This window comes from Marmota monax, unplaced genomic scaffold (assembly GCF_021218885.2).
Source record: "Marmota monax isolate L192 unplaced genomic scaffold, Marmota_monax_Labrador192_F-V1.1 WCK01_AAM20220418_F8-fsc00207, whole genome shotgun sequence".
Taxonomy (NCBI): domain Eukaryota; kingdom Metazoa; phylum Chordata; class Mammalia; order Rodentia; family Sciuridae; genus Marmota; species Marmota monax.
This window is the reverse complement of record NW_026692713.1, coordinates 2178637-2195976: the sequence shown is the minus strand read 5'-3', so window position 1 is coordinate 2195976 and position 17340 is coordinate 2178637. Positions and strand designations below refer to the sequence as shown.

The window sequence follows — 17340 nt, the reverse complement described above, 5'->3', positions numbered from 1 at the left end:
TGAAAGTAATAAGAAATTTATGCAGGTTCATATGGGTTGCCTGCACTGCTCATTGCCTTAAGGCATAGGGAAGAACAGAGATAAGACCTTTCCCAATTCTTCAGGAGGTCAGAGGTGCCAGAGAATAAGAGAGGTAACAATTCCATTGGTCAAGGCGATTTACCAGGGAGGCACTCAATTGGAGCTGGCTTGCTTCCACCAGCTTACTTTCTCTTTAGGGTTCACGGTTAAGTAGCAATATTTACATTTAAATGGCCAATTGCATATCCCTCTCTCCCTTAGAAACAACTTTTAATTCTTATAACCGCTTTACTAATGAGTTGTTTTTTTTTTTTTAAACCAGGGGTGATACACTGTTCTCTAGCCACCCAATTAGCCAGTGGCCCAGGTGATAGTAACACCACCCTGCCCCGAGGTAGTAAGACCAGACAGTCCTCTTCCTTCAGACCACGTGGCCTAATCGGTGCTTCCAAAGCAGGTTGGCAGGCCAGCGCGTGCGCCGTCACCCACGCCGCGATGTTGGGGGCGGGATTTACGGCGGGCGGAGGGCGCATGCGTTACAGCCGCTTGGACTGTGTTCCGTGGTGGTAGCTGCTTTTCGCTTTACGTGTGTTGCAGTTACGTGGCCCTGGGGTGAGTGGCGACCAGGTTTACTGTCGGGTGGCGGGTGACTGGTGCCGGCTCGGGCTTTTCCAGCGGCCACGTCCCGCGCCTTTGGCTTCTGGCCGCGGCGATGGAGCCTAAAGGTACGGGCGGCCGCGAACCGGTCCTCTGCCCGGGCGCGCGCTTTCTGGTAGGCTAGCCTGCGACCGGAAGTGACGCAGCGGCGCGCGCTCCTCTGGGGTTGCCCTGTTCTGGGGCGTGGAGCTGGTAGCTAGCGTCCTGTTGCGGGTCTTGGCTCCCGGCGGGGCGGGCTAGCGACCGTGCATCTACTTCACCGAGTCTTTTGAGGCCCCGCGCCCTGTTTGTTCTCTATTAAAATACTAGAGTTCTTCGACAGAGGTTAGTGTGGTGCAGGTCTGGAGTCTTCTGCGTTGCTGTACTCAAGTTGGAGTAGGGGAAGTAGGATTGAGCAGTCCGCTTGTATATGCCGTAACCTGGTTTTCTTCACAGCGACCATCTTCACAGCTGTCACCCTGTTCCAAGCTGTCGTCATTTTCCCTTCTGAACATCTCCCAGTTTCTTCTCATTGCACTTTCTCCAATCTGTTATCCCTTCAGTAGCCTAACTGGTTTTTAAATCGGGTCACAATGTCATCACTGCTTACAACTCTTCGAAGCCATTCCATTGCACTTGGAGTAAACTCCAAACTCAGCTTTCCCAGACCTTGTGTGACCTGACTCTTCTTGCCCGCCTCTTCACAAAGTTGTGCGTATGTACAAACAACCCTCCACACCAGGATTCAGCTCACCCCTGGCCACAGAATCCTCTAGTGCTCAAGGGAGAGGACACTGAAGGTAATGTTTTCCCAGATAATTAAGGCTTACAGTGTGTTAGGAAATGGATGAATGGAGTTCTGATAATTTCTGTTTAACTCAAAATTGGAGATAAAAAAATCCTCAATGTTGCCGTGGCATACGCCTGTTATCCCAGAAGCTCGAAAGGTTTAGGCAGAAGGATGGCGAGTTCAAAGCCAGCCTCAGCCCAGGTGGCGAGGTGCTAAAGCAACCCACTGAGACTCTGTCTCTAAATAAAAAATATAAAAATAGGGCTGGGGATGTAGCCCAGTGGTTGAGTGCCCCTGAGTTCAATTCCTGGTACAAATAATAATAATAATAATAATAATAATAATAATAATTGTTTTAGTCTTCTTTCATTTTCCCAAATTCACCAGCTCTTCCTGGCATTAGCAGCTACACATGTTGTCTCTTTGCAAGATGTTCACTCTACTTTTGGTCTGAGTAAATCCTGTTCATCCTTCAGATACTGGCTTTATCACATAGGCCTCATTGACCTTACTCCTACCTCCACAATGTCAGTTAGGTTTCTCTTATTTTTTTTTCCTAAAGAGCTCTGTATTCTCTTCTTATGGTAGTTACCATGATTGCATTTGTATATCCCTGTCTCTATATAGACATACTTTTTAAGATCTTTCCCAAGAGACTAAACTCTGTAGGGAAAGGAATTAGTTTGCCTAGCACATTTTTTGGTGTAATTGACTCTCAATTATTTGTTGAACTAATGATTTATTTCACTTCTGAAACTCTTCGTTAGCTTTCTTTTTTTTGGGGGGGGGGGCGGTTAATCCAGGGGTGCTTTACCACTAAGGTACCTCCCCAGTCCTTTTTATTTCTTTATTTTGAAACGGGTTTTTGCTAAGTTGTTGAGGCTGAGCTCAATCGATCCTCCTGTTGAAGCTTCCTGAGTCTCTGATATTAGTTGTGTGCCACCAGGCCTGGCTTTAACTTTCTGATGAAAACCTTCTGGTTTCCTACCATGACCAGATGCTAGGTGCATTTTCCACCTCTCTATCCCATTTCCAATCCAATCCCTTTCTGGCTTTTTTTTTTTTTTTTTTTTAAATAAACCTTCCAAGTATGATTCATAACCTGTTGTATTACCTGCTTTTCTCAACATCAACTTCAGGAACCTTTTGTTCTACCACTTCTACTTTGAAAATCCCCCATAGTGAAAGTTTCCCCAAGGAACTACTCATTGCTAGAGAAGGAAATTATACAGTGTTAGGAAGTGTTGGCAGTTCTTGGTTTTGGGGAGCCAACAGCAGGTACCCTTAGTATTCATTCTGCATTAGCCCTCTTGTGTTTTTAAATAGACATTTGTTCCAGAATTCTGTTCTTCTCCATCCCCCATCCCAACTTTGTCCCCTGACCCAGGAAGTGCCCAGATGTCCTATCTGATGGGATATTTTTTCTGTGGTCCACTTCAGCTTCTTTCTGTATCTACAGATAGGTACATCAGGAGTTATTCTTTTGCCAGAATCAGAGAAATAGGCATCCTTCTTTCTGTTCGTTTACACCCTGGACCTTCTGCTGCTGCATAGCTTTCTGGTTAGGTCGTCTCTGTATCTCTTTCAGTCATTACATTTTCTCATTTTTCTTGCCCTCATTTTTCTTTCCCCACTTGCCAATAGATCTCTTATTACTTTATCATTCCATCTACTTCTCTCCCATAACCAACCTCCTTAATTAAAGGAATAGTCCACTCCCTTATAGGGTGCTCATCTTCTGCTGACTTCATAAACCACTACAGTCTGGATTTTGTCTCCATTGCTCCATTGAATCTTCTTTTACTAGATAACCCAGTGACCCAATCATGTCCAAATTCACCAGACCTTTTCTTGATTTCCTTATGTGAATATGCCCTGTCATTTTCTACTTTTAACCATTCCTCTTACCGTTTTTTAAATTATTAGTTGTTTCCCCCAAATTTCTTTATTTTAAATCTTGTCTTTGCACTACAATACTATTAATATTTTTGGTTGAATTGACTTTTTTTTTTTTTTAACTTAAAAAATAAATCTGGCCTGGGAAGTAGCTCAGGCATATGGCACTCACCTAACATGCTTGAGACCCTGGGTTCAATCCCAAGGATTGGGAAACAAACAAACAAAAAGCCCCCCCCCCAAAAAAAAAACAAAAAAAAACACCTCTTGCATGCAGATAAGAAAAATTAAAACAGAAGTGTTTCTTATTTAGAGGCTCTTAGAACAGCTCTGAACAAGAATCCTGCCCCTTCTGTTGCAAAGGGAGGCCAAGCTGAGCCTTTCTCTAAAAGATAAACAGAAGGCCTCAGAAGGGAGTAAGTTTCTCCCTCTAATGCTGGGAATTGAACCCAGGGGCGCTGAACCACTGAGCTACATTTCCATCCCTTTTCACTTTTTATTTTGAGGCAGAGTCTTGATAAATTGCTGAGGCTGGCTTTGAACTTGTGATCCTCCTGCCTCAGCCTCCCAAGTTGCTGGAATTATGTGTGCACCATTGTACCCCGAAACTTTCATCTTTTCAGTGTTAGCTTCTTTTTACTCTCTAAAATGATGACCTCTGGCACTTGTTAGAGCCTTGAAAACTCTGGGGCTGCTTGCTCTGCTGGTGTGTCCATATTCTTTCTAGAACTTTCCCTTGAGCTCAGATTTGCATCCTGACTGCATTCTGTACCACTATGGTGACTTCTGAGCTCCTTGCCAGCTCCCCCTGCCCCCCCCCCCACACTTTTTCCTTCTGCTTCCTTTCTGACAGTCTTATTTTTTGTGTGACTGGATTTACTGGTAACTCAGTTACCCAAACCAAACTTTATACTTTAGATCTATCTGAACCTTACTTCCTTTCAGCAGATATTGAACACCTCCTCTAGGTATTAAACCATGGGCCAGAAGTTCAGGTCTTAGCTCATCCATGATGTTTCTTGAGCCCCAAACACAAAGCATTTTTCCCTCTTGTTAGTTCATGTGGCCAGTAGTTGACCTGCCTTATTGTGTTGTTACCCCACATGCTGAATCTCCAGCACAAAGTGAGCCACTTTGGGGCAGATTATGCTAAATTCATGGCAACTTTGTATCTTAGTGTTTTGTCTCTGGGATTGTTTTATTCAATGAGGAATGAGTGGGTGGGTGGGAGGAATTTGTGATCATATCATAGAAATAAAGTTTCAGAAAACCTTAATTTATTCATGGTTAAAATCAAGTCTGTCTCTTGATTATTATATTACTTTTTAATATATTTATATGTTACACAAGTAATTGAGTGAATATATTCTCTTTCAGGCAGTTCCTAAGTATATGAATAAAATGTAGATGCTTCCTTTATTTTTTTCTGTTCCCTTTACTTCCTCCTCCAACTACTGCATGTTTAGTATGCATCTTTTCAGATCTTTCTGTGCATTCCATACACACAGATGCCCACATGTGTCACATATGCCTACATGTGTCAAGAACCATAAATGTGTTCATGGTTTTATATCGACACCACAGAAAATATATAAAGGCTACCTTAAACTATTAAAACCTGCTTAGTAAGCATCCTTGTACTGATGTATAAGTAGAAACAGTCTCTGACTTAGAACTTAACATTTTTTTAACTTTATGATAGTGTGAAAGTAACTTGTATTCAATTTGAATTTTGCTCATTTCCTGGGCTAGTGATATGCAGTATGATCCTTCTTATGATGCTAGGCAGCAACAGTGAGCTACAGCTCCTAGTCAGCCACATCATGAGAAAGAATAACTAAGGCATTTGAGTGTTCTATATTTCTCTGGAATTAATACCTTGAGCTAGAATTAGCTGGGCAAAGGTCAAGTGCAATAAAATTTTGATAGATATTGCTAATTTGTCCCCCAAAAGGGATGTATTAATTTATATTCCCACCATGAGTGGGTGAAGGTGGGTCCTGCTTCTTGTCTATATTGAATATTACCATGCCTACCAAACTGATGAGTGAGAAATTATATTGTATAATGAAATGGAGATATTTTTGATAATATTTTTGTTAATTTCTCTGAGATTCTCATTAGTTCAAAGTTCTAGACAGATGTTTAGCCTCAAAATTTTTAGTGTCAGATTCATACAGAAATTCTCTCCTTATGTCACTGACTCATAAATTTTAGTTGATTGTGCTACTCTAATGTAAATCATTTGTGTCTTAGCACAGTGAAAATGCTAACAGGAAAGACAGCAGCCAGACCACTTCAGCTGTTGGGAATGTTCATAGTGTCACTCAGGATTGTGTTGCTGGCATGCTCAGCTGGCTGCCCAGATGTCCTTGTTGATGCTACTGCATTTTTTTTCTTTTGTTTAATTTTTCTTATTATCAGAAGATTTATAATTTGTGCCCGTTTTAGAAATTATTACTTGGAAATTTCAATTTATGTAATTGGAAGGTTATTACTTGATACTTTAAGAAATCAGTGTATTAATTATACAATGTTGAAGAAACTATATAATGATCAAATCTCTATGATCAAAATATTTCTATCCTTTTAGATAGTCTGTACAAGATGCCAAATGAAGAAATCTCTCACTCAAGTCAAACTCAGGAGCAAGACTGTTTACAGAGACAACATATTAGTACTAATGAAGAATCATCAACTGAGCAAAAAAATGGTGGGGATGCAGAGAAGAAGGAGCACCTCCCTTCTCCTTCCTCCGACTTTGGGCCCTCTACTTCTACTGAGGGCTGTACATCGACAGCTGCAAGGAGAGGTCCAGCCCTGCTGCACATTGACAGGCATCAGATCCCGGCTGTGGAGCCCAGTGCACAGGCCCTGGAATTGCAAGGCCTGGGCGTGGATGTTTATGACCAGGCTGTGTTGGAGCAGGGTGTGCTTCAGCAGGTGGATAGTGCAATCCTTGAGGCTAACCGCGTAGCACAGCTCGTTGACGCTGAGAAGGAGTATCGTTCAGTCCTGGATGACCTCATGTGAGTGTGGCCCATATCTTTTTTGAGAGTTTATTTTTAAACATGGCAGAGAAATCTAGTTAATACTTATAATATTCCAGAAATGTAAGAGATGTATAGAACCTGTTTTTTGGGAGATAGCATCAGTAAGGGCAACTCTCCACTTTGACTTTGGTCCTTGCCCCTTCCCTTAGGAGCAGTGATGCACACAGCGGTGTTGCACACAGTGGTTAGGGGCTCAGCTCAGCCCAGCCCACAAAGGCCTATCTTGTGCATAGTGTCCTAAAGAGGTGCTATTTAGGACTCATTGCCACGTGCTGTGTGGTCTTAGGAGAACTATGTCTGAATTTGGGCAGTTTCCTATTTGAGATACCAGAAATATACTGCCCCTTTATCACAACCCTGTAGTTTCTTTTCAGCTTGCTGTCCTCAGATTGAGTGTTCAGTCCCTTGGCAATTTTTTTCAGATTTGCATTTCTAGAAATAATAACTCCCTTGCCTTTCCTTTCTTCTGTCCTACTTTTGACTTTCTGTAAGGAAAGATGAAACATGGAGACCTCATTTTCACTGACATGGGCTCTGTTGAGCATAGTGTATTGGTGGAGAAGAGAGGGACTGGGCCAGGCTGTGGGGTGAGGACAGGAGTGGGGAAGTTGTGGAGAGTTAAGCTTACTCATCATTGTCATAGGGCTGAGTTTGGGACAGGTCAGGCAAGCAAGAAAGAGAAACTGAGCACTAGACTGACTAGTGCTCAGGCAGTGTGAGGCAGTATTGAGGTAGCTGGGGAGGGAGTGTGTGGAATCTGTGGCTGTCTGGTTGGGGAGTCTATAGTAGTGGTGCTGTTGGTACTTTAAGCATGTATCATCTGCTAACAGAAAATTTGTAATTTGTGCCCTTTTTTAGAAATTATTACTTGGAAATTTCAATTTATGTAATCGGAAGGTTATTACTTGATACTTTAAGAAATCAGTGTGTTAATTATTACAGTGTTTCTGGTGTGTTCTCTTGGCCTCTTTTTTGTTTTAATTTAAATTACCTTTTTGGGGGGCCTTTTGAATAGTGGGTGCTCTTGAATAGTTGTTAGTGACCTTGAGTGTTGAGGACCTCAGTTCCTTATAATGACATACCTTTTACATTTGATCTTGAAAATGTGTCCACTTCCTCTGGAGGTTAGAGATAGGAAAATGCTGTGGATTCTTAAGGCAGAGGACACTATGGCTGGTGATGTGGTACTTTAGATGGCCAATAACTTGTATTGTTTATCCTGAAATCCACAAAGGATACAAATAGCAAATTGTACAAGTGTCCAGAAGATTGAATTTGTGTTTTGAAAATTGGAAGCTATAATTCTGTTATTCCTGTTTTAGGAATAATTTTGTTTTTTTTTCTTTCACATAATGAAAGAAAAATATTGTCACAGATTTACAGTTTATATAAGAAAATGTTTAGGAACTTTTAGGACTTTCCAGACTTTGGGAGGCTTCCATAATGGGCTTTAAAAACCTGTGTATGCATTTCTTCATAAAAAAGGGCAATGTATTACATGTTGTCCTAGCAGCGTCTTGAATAAAGTATACACTTAAAAAATGATTGTAGAAGGAATGAATCAGTTTAAAAATGGAAATGAGCTGATTTAAATCAGAAAAACAAAAGAAAACCACTAGTAGTTATCTTAAACTTCTAGTCTATTTGTGACCAATAAGAATGTGCATTCTGTTTTAGTTTCTTTTTAGTTCATAAGAAGTAGAAGAGACATGTTTCTAGCATTTGTCTTATTATTATATGATATAAATGTTACCATAGTGGAAAATAGATAATTTATCTTATTTTTCAGGTCATGTACAACATCTCTAAGGCAAATCAATAAAATTATTGAACAGCTTAGCCCTCAAGCTGCCACCAACAGAGACATCAACAGGAAACTAGATTCTGTAAAACGACAGAAGTATAATAAGGTGATTCCAAATAATGCATAAAGTATTAACACTTTTGAAAAAGTCACCATGTGAGCCCACTTAATAATTTAAAACATATTCTGGGAAGTATTTGTAAGATGTAAAGCAAATGTTTTTCCTTGTAGAGAAATTTTGAGTCACTTTTATATGTTTAAATTGTTTCCCTTATACATCCTTTGTTATACAATATTTTTAAAAACCCATACACAGACACACATATATATACACTATACATGCCTGTATGCATCCTTGTGTACATAGTTGAGAGTAGTTCCTATGTGACTTTGCATGCTTCCCCACTCTGTTCACTTACATAGTCTTTCTAATGTGACCATTTCCTTTTGCTCTAGTCTGGTGTATTGGTCTCTCACTTAAATCTCCTTGTTTCCTGTGGGCTTTGTTTTTCTGTTTAGCTCTTGGTAACACTGATTGTCTTCACCCCTGCACAGTGCTTCTGCTTCTTATTCTGAGAGGCTGGTCCTTCATCCTTACCTTAAGTATTACATTCACTACCCAGATGCATAAGGTCAGAGAACTTAGTTGGAAAGATCTATTATGTAGGATGTTGTTTTTATGAGTTTTGGTAGGAATTATGTATACCTTTATGAAAGTAATTGCAGTAAATAGGAATGACTAGTTTTGTTCATTTCAATTCTGCCTTGACTTATAGCCTTGTGCTTACAGTTGATCATTTGCAGCAGGTGGGGGTCCTTGTATTTTTAAGTTCTACTTGTGGGGGCATACAGTCTCATTTCATGTGGTTCTCCTTTTAATTTCCACCCATCAATTGATTATCTTTACCACCTGTCTCTCTTACTTTTGGAATTGCAGCCCACAAGTCAGAGCTAGTATTTGTTTTATACAGAGAGGATCCCCCCAAATCAGAAAGGGGGCATCTGGCCTCTTGTGGGAACATGTGAATTGATGTGCAGAGACCTTTGAACTTCTTGGGCTTCTGGGAGACTAGGATTTCAAGGATGGAGAACAAACTTTAGGCCACTTCAGAACCTTGTCTAACTTAATTATATTTTCCTGTCTTTCTTTTTTTTTAATATTTATTTTTTAGTTTTCGGTGGACACAACATCTTTGTTTGTATGTGGTGCTGAGGATCGAAACCGAGCCGCACGCATGCCAGGCGAGCGTGCTACCGCTTGAGCCACGTCCCCAGCCCAATTTTCCTGTCTTTCTTTATCAGCATCTTGATGTTTAGAGATAAACTATTCAGAAAGAAAATGTTTTAAGTGGGATTTTGTTGAGAGAAAGACTAAGAAAAAATTGTAAGTCATTGTAGTGTAGTGTTTATGTTCAGGTTTCCTCCTTGCTCCATACTCTTATTTAGAGTTGAAGTGTTCTTTTTTTTCCAGTGGTGCTAGGGATTGAATGAGGTTCTCATGCATGCTAGACAAGTGCTCTACCACTGTTGAAGTTGAAACATTCTTTTTCTTGTAAAAATGATCCAAGTACTCTAGGCCCAGTTAATTGGGAAGCTGTAGGAAGGCCACAATATGAATTTTGATGATATCAAGGAAGATAAGACAGAGGAATCTAGGACAGTCAGGGTAAAGAAGCCATGGCAATATGTATTTGCTTTTGAGTTTTGTGATTGGATAGAACACTATAAAGGATGTCATAAATACGGTAGGTTATCTAAGAAGAGTGATTTTTAAAAATATTGAACTCTGTTTTTTGTGTCTTATCCCTATGTCCTTTTGCCCTCCATAGCCCATTGGCTGCTCAGGTCAGAAGCACAGAGAAGTTTAATGATGTATCCAGTATGCAGTGGGGAAGCGGGTAGGCAGGGAGGGCAATTCCACTCTTCCTCAGTTGGTACATGCGATTTAAGTGTCCAATTTAAGTGCCCAAGAATGGGGAAAGCTCTATGCCACACAGTGAGGAACACCTGTGGGCAGGCATGTCTATACAACAGGATTGCTTCAAGATTAACTTGCTGCAGGAAAGTGAGAGTTGTTCAAATAAGGCTGTGTGTAGTAATAGTAATGTAAAGTTTATTTTACTCTTCATTAAAGTTTTAAAATTTCATAGCGCTGTTTTATTTAACAATAAACCACTGCATTATCCTGTTCTGTATTTGGTATTTATCTTTCAAGGAACAACAGCTAAAGAAGATCACTGCAAAACAGAAACGTCTGCAGGCCATCCTTGGAGGAATAGAGGTAAGAGTGGAACTGGATCATGCCAGCCTGGAGGAAGAGGATGAAGGTGAGGACACTGGGAACAGTTTTTTTGTGTTCTTGAATTAATGCGTCTTTATATATGCCTGGGCTTTGAGAAAATTGCCTTTCTTTGTCTTAGTATTAGACTGGATCTAGGAATATTTTTCTCTCTACACTTGCAAAACCAAACCTTTTCAGTCAGATCAGGTTTTTAGAGAATTTAAAGAAAAAAAAATATGTGTATATATGTGGGTGTATATGTATACACACACACACACACACACATACACACACATATACACATACACACTTTTTTTTTTTTTTTTTTTTTTTTAAAGGCAAGGGTGCTTTACTACTGAGCTATATCTCCAGGCCTTTTTAAATTTTTTGGCCAGGGTCTTACTAAGTTGCTGAGGGTCTTGCTAAAACTCTGAAGCTGGCCTTGAACTTGGGATTCTCCTGCCTCAGCCTCCCAAGTCATGAGGACCACAGGCCTACACCACTGTGCCCAGCTTGAAAGTAAATTTTTAACTCAGTTCTCTAGAGGCTGCTGATGGATGTTTAGTGATACATTTAATAAATTGGAAATTCTAAACATGGTTATATAATTAATTTGATAATGACACTAATATCTTGATTGAATTACATTTTGAAAGCCCAGCATCATCAATCAGCATCTGTAGAATTGCTCTCACATTTCTTTAAGGATCATATTTGGCAGGCTTTCCAAGCATCCATTCTGTTATATAAGAAAAGACATTCAGGTTTTATCATAGCCATGATTGCATTAAATTACTGCTTTGGATTATTGTCTTTTGGAAAACCTTTTTGGAAAATGCATAAGCTCTGGAACTAAATATCTTTGCAGGTGTGTGTGTGTGTGTGTGTGTGTGTGTGTGTGTGTGTAGAAATTGTTAGTCGCTGCTCATTTTACTGCCTGAAATTTAAATTAAGCTTTCTTAGTATAAGCGCTTCAAGCAAATATTTCCTACTATCTCTAGTATTCACCAAGACAAGAGTATTGTTCTGAGATGTGCTTTTTAAAGTTCAGTCTCACAATATTCATTATCTTAGGATCAGTGCTTTCTGCAACTGTGGTACATACTTCTCAATTGGTAAAGGGTATTTGTTCCTGTCTAGCTGTCTAAAATCTGCTTTTACTTCCTATTGTTACTTTGGTAAAACTTTGTCCTGGGTTAAAAGATACCTCTTTAGACCTTGCCTCCCTCAGTCTTTTGACAGTGGTTGATACTTCTGTGCCATCTGGGATCCTTATCTTTTTCCTGGTTTTCCTTTCTGCCCTCTGCCTAAGTCTGTTGCGTTGTTTTGGTCAGCTTTTCTGGTATTATCACAAATGCTGATTCCTCAGGATTTTTTTGTTGAGCCCCTTTCTCATTTGATTTCCTCTCCCCAAATATCATCTACTCACATGGCTTTGCAGCCACTTACTATCTTAGAGATATGTTGCCATCAGTTTTTGAGTTCCTGATTCTTATGATAGCCCTCCATCTGGACACCAGCCATCACCTGGGACTCTGATCTCTCTTACCATCCTATCTCCTCCTCTCTCTCTGCTGAGGCAGTAGAGCAGAGGGCCTGAGAGCACAGTTTTAGCTCTGCATTGCCAGGTGGAACTTGGCTGTGTTCTTTACCTAAGTCTCTCTGAACCTGCACAGTATGTGTAAGTGTAGCAGCCCTCCCTCATACTTCCCTGAGGCTTCCTTTCCCCAGCTCTCCACATAGTGATCCATTTCATAAGGTGATTGTGAGAATTACCTGATAGTAATTTCTTAGAAGTGGATGAGAACAGATTATAAACAAAAGGAAACTTTGACTTTGCCACTGTGATCTGGAGGGTGACAAGAGTGTATACCCACACCTTTCCTATGTATTTAGTATAGGAACTGAAGAAAGGAAATACAAAGTGTAAAGATGACAAAGAAGAAATAAAACCATCATTAATCATAGAATTTTTGATTGCTTATGTAGAAAATTCAGAAATTGATGTGCTTAGCGATATCATTGAATATAGGATCAACATATAAAAACTTGTCATTTTTATATGCCAAGAAAAACAAAATATAAAATTTAATAAAGATGCCAGTTACATTGAAAATCAAATACTTAGAAAGAAATTTAGCCAAAAAAAAAAAAAAATGTGTTTTTTCTCAAAGTCCAAATGTTCTCTCTGATATGCAGATGTTAACTCACAATAAGTAGGTGGGGTAGGGAAAAATAAAAGTATATTGGATTAGACAAAGGGGAATGAAGGGAAGTGAGGGAGAATGGGAATAGGAAAGATAGTAAAATGAATTGAACATTACTTTTCTCTGTTCATATATGAATACGTTACCATTGTAATTCCACATTATGTACAACCAGAAAAATGAGAAGTTGTACTCCATGTATGTGTAATGTGTCAAAATACGTTCTACTGTCATGTATAACTAAAAAGAGCAAATTAAAAAAGAAAAAGAAAAAAAATGAGGTTTTCTGCAGTGTTTCCTACATACAAAACTAAAAAAGGCCACTGAAAAATCAAAGACAAGTAAATGGAGATACACTGTGGTTGTGAATTGAAAATACAGTGTTGTAGAGATGTCATTTATCCTAACCAGCTATAGTTCCAGCGCAGTCCCAATATACATTTCAGGTTTTTGTTTTGTTTTAAGGCAAAGGACATGAGGGAGGAAATCTAAAGTTGACGTTAGAAGTCATTAACAATCCAATTCTAAAATTTGTATAAAGGTGTGTTGGGCCAAGAATAGCCAAAGCAATCCTGAAGAACAAATATCAAGAACTGTCATATAGCTGATGTAATTAAGACAGAGTAGTATTGACACAAGGATATACAGACAGACCCCTGGTATAGAAAAGAGGGGCCAATAAATAGGCCCATGCACATAGTATCACTTGATTTATGGCAAAGCTGGCAGGCAATGCTGTTGAGAAGAATGGTCTTTTCAATCAGTGGTGCTGGGTTAATCCACATAAAAATAAAAGAAATCTTGACCTGTTTCACTGTGTACAAAGATAAATTCTGAGCAGATGATATATCTGAATGTTGATGGTAAGACAAAGCATTTAGAACATCACATAGGGCAAACATTTTCATGATTGTGGTGTAAGCAAAGACTTAAATAGGACACAGAAATGCTCTCTGTAAGGGAAAAGATTTATTAAATGGACAGTATAAAAACTAAGAACTGGGCTGGGGTTGTAACTCAATGGTTGAGCGCTTTCCTTGAATGCGTGAGGTACTGGGTTTGATCCTCAGCACTACATAAGATAAATAGATGGTATTGTGTCCATCTACAACTAAAAAAATATTTTTTAAAAAAACTAAGAACTTCTGTTTGTCAAAAGATAGAATTTAGAGGGTGCAAATGTAAGCTACAGAGTGTGATAAGATATTTGTAGAATATGAATGAATCATAGGACTTGAATCTAGAATATATAAAGAACTAGAAATCTTTATTTTGTGAAATGTAGATGGATTAAGAGAAAAATGGGTAGAAGACTGAAACATTTTCTACACAAAAGAGGCTGTCCAAAGGATCAGTAAATCTATGAAAGGTGCCTTGTTTCATTAGTCATCAGGAAAATTCCAAGTTATAGCCACAATGTGGTATCACTATATACTTATTAAATAGCCAAAAAGAATGGCAAGAATATAGACCAGTTGGAACTTTCAAACTTTGCAAATCTGTTTGGCAGTGTCTAGTAAATCGAATATACTCAATTATATATGTTTATTGTAAAAGGGTGTGTATGAGAATATTCATAGCAACATTATACTTAGCAGCCCAAATCTAGAAACCACCCAAGTACATTAACAGTGGAATGGAAAAATTATAGAATACCAGCAATAGTAAGAGCTAACAAATGGCAGCTTCATTCAACAAGTTAGTGTGGCTTTCACAAGTGCAATTCTGACTAAAGGCAGACACATAGAGGAGCACAAACTTTCCATTGATATGAGGTACACAGCCAGGCATCACTCATCCATAGAGTCAGGCCTGTCATTATCCCTGGGTCAGCTGGAGGTGGCACCAGCTGCACCTAGGAGGATGCTAGTAATTTCTGTTATTTAATCTGAATGCTGGTGCATAAATATTTTTTCTAAATATCAATCGAGGTTATAATTTGTGTACATTCTTGTATATTTTATTTCAGGAGAGCAAGTTTAAGGAAAAACTGGCTTGTATAAGAATTATAGATTTTAGAATATGGATTCCTTCCTGTTAAATCTTAAGTTTTTTGGTTTTCAGATTATGTGGTAAAGTAAAGTAATTTTTTTTGCTGGAGATTAATTTCAACTAGTGAGAGAGGGATTTCTTTTTTTTTTTTTTTTTAAGAGAGAGAGAGAGAGAAGTTTTAATATTTATTTTTTTAGTTTTCGGCGGACACAACATCTTTGTTTGTATGTGGTGCTGAGGATTGAACCCGGGCCGCACGCATGCCAGGCGAGTGCACTACCGCTTGAGCCACATCCCCAGCCCGAGAGAGGGATTTCTACATGACTTTATACTTACAGGGGAAGATTCTCCATGTTGAGGGGAAAGTTCTCTGTATTGTTAGGATGGTAACCATTATTCACATGTAACTGTAGGACTCAGTTAATTTAATTTTTAAATAGCTACAGTTGACTGGTAAATACTTGCTGAGCAGTACAGAGATAAAACTTTGAATTTTTCCTGTTTAGATACATGGTGATACCTGAGATGTCTGTTTTAATTTTACTGTCTTGAATTTAGGTCCATCTGAATGTTGATACTAGCAAAAATATGGAAACTTGGATATTATTTTTTTCTTGTAGGCTACTCTTCTGTTGATAATTTTTATAGTTCTAGGCCTGTCTTTAGTTATACAAAGTATATTTATAATGTGATATTTAAAACTAAAATTCAAGTGTATTTTTTTTAACTGAAAAAAATTTATACATGTTTTTAGGGTGCTATGTGATATTTCAATAAATGTGTATATTGCATAAGGTATAATTCAGGTTGAACATATCTGTCTCTTCAAACAGTTATCATTTTTCTATAGTGAAAACGTTCAAGCTACCTTTTCTTGCTTTTTGAAATATACAGCATGCTATTGTTATGAAGGGTTACCTGCTGTGACACCAAAACTTCCCAACTATAACTCAGTACCTTGAGCAAGACCATTCTTCCTTCCCCCTGCTCTCCCCAGCCATTGCCACCATTCTGATTTCCACTTTTATGAGCTCAGCATTTTTAGATTCTGAATATGAATGCAGTCATATAGTACTTATTTTTCTGTGAGTAGCCTATTTCACTTAGCACGATGATCTTCTTTTTTTTTATTATTTTATTTTATTTATTTATTTTTTAATTTTTTATTGTTGGTTGTTCAAAACATTACAAATTTCTTGATATATCATATTTCACACATTGATTCAAGTGGGTTATGAACTCCCATTTTTACCCCATATACAGATTGCAGAATTACAACAGTTACACATCCATTGATTTACGTATTGCCATACTAGTGTCTGTTGTGTTCTGCTGTCTTTCCTATCCTCTACTATCCCCCCTCGATGATCTTCATTTCCATTCATGCTGTCCCAAATGAGAGAACTTCATTTTTTTTTTAATGGCTGAATAGTATTCCATGTTGTATATATACCACATTTATATGGTAGGATATTTTGAAGAAAAGTTACTGAGAAGTCATCTTTTTGAACAGGAATATATTAAGTGCTATAATATTTATACTTTATTACATTCATGTTTTTATGTGAATTATTGGTAGGTACCTAGTTGAACAAGTGAATATTTCCAATGTACTCTTGGGAAGTTTTATGCTAGTCACATTATTGTTGCTCTTTCAGAGCCGGGGCCGTCCTGTCTTGGCAGTATGCTCATGCCTGCCCAGGAGACTGCCTGGGAAGAGCTCATTCGCACTGGTCAGATGACACCATTTGGTACCCAGGTCCCTCAGAAACAAGAGAAAAAGCCTAGAAAAATAATGCTCAATGAGGCATCAGGCTTCGAAAAGTATTTGGCAGATCAAGCAAAACTGTCTTTTGAAAGGAAGAAGCAAGCTGCTAATAAAAGAGCAGCCAGAAAAGCCTCAGCCTTGGTCATGTCTAAGGCTGGCCCAGGACCACATGAAAACAAAACAAATCAGAGAAGCAAAGTTCTCTCAAAAACAGACAAGTGCTTGAAAAAGCACATCAGGAAGCTCCAGAAGAGGGCACTGCAGTTCCAGGGGAAGGTGGGGTTGCCAAGAGGGAAGAAGCCCCTTGAGTCAGAGGCCAGGCCAAAGTCAGAGGGAGATTCTGAGAGTGGGGAGTCTTGGTCCTGTCTCACAGAGCAGGAAGAGGAGGCAGAGGCTGGCCTGTGTGGAGATGCCACTGACTATGAACTGAGGTCTGTGCTCAAGGGCAGGAAACGCCAGAAGAAAGCCTCAGTGCAGGAGGTTGATGACGATTTTTTCCCAAGTTCTGGGGAAGAAGCTGAAGCCAATGGAGGAGGAAAAGGAAGTCGAAAAGTAGTGAGATGCCAAGATGATGGAGATGAAGATTATTATAAACAGCGATTAAGGTGGGTCTGCAGGAATTGTGAGTACATTGTACTGCTTACTTGATGTTAGGCAGCAGCTTTATTAATGACACGTAAACATTCTAGGTCCAGCTTACTTTTCTAGACTCCCATGTACAAAAGGTTGGGCTTCCTGCAGCTCTAACCTGCTAGAAATAGGAGCCAAGGTCTCAGTGGACCTCAGACCCCAAATCCTTGTAATTCCAGGTCTTGAGCCACACTTGGGGGCAAGTCTAAGGTGAAGAGCTTAAGAGAAAGTCTAGGGAAAGTGCATAGAGAATACAGATGTG

At 39.2% G+C, this 17340-nt stretch overlaps 1 protein-coding gene across 6 annotated transcripts in view; it reads left to right on the top strand.

Moving 5' to 3' along the window:
• The first annotated feature begins 536 nt into the window (after nt 1–536).
• The window catches only part of Ercc6 (ERCC excision repair 6, chromatin remodeling factor), a 79524-nt gene continuing 62720 nt past the window's right edge, over nt 537–17340 (top strand). The window contains exons 1-5 of one of the 6 annotated variants that reach the window (XM_046446749.2): nt 537–633; nt 5937–6372; nt 8186–8306; nt 10416–10527; nt 16339–17053. In XM_046446749.2, the coding sequence (XP_046302705.1) occupies nt 5951–6372; nt 8186–8306; nt 10416–10527; nt 16339–17053 (1370 nt within the window). In that variant the 5' untranslated portion in view covers nt 537–633; nt 5937–5950. The other 5 variants (XM_046446752.2, XM_046446748.2, XM_046446751.2 and 2 more) reach the window with 5 other exon arrangements.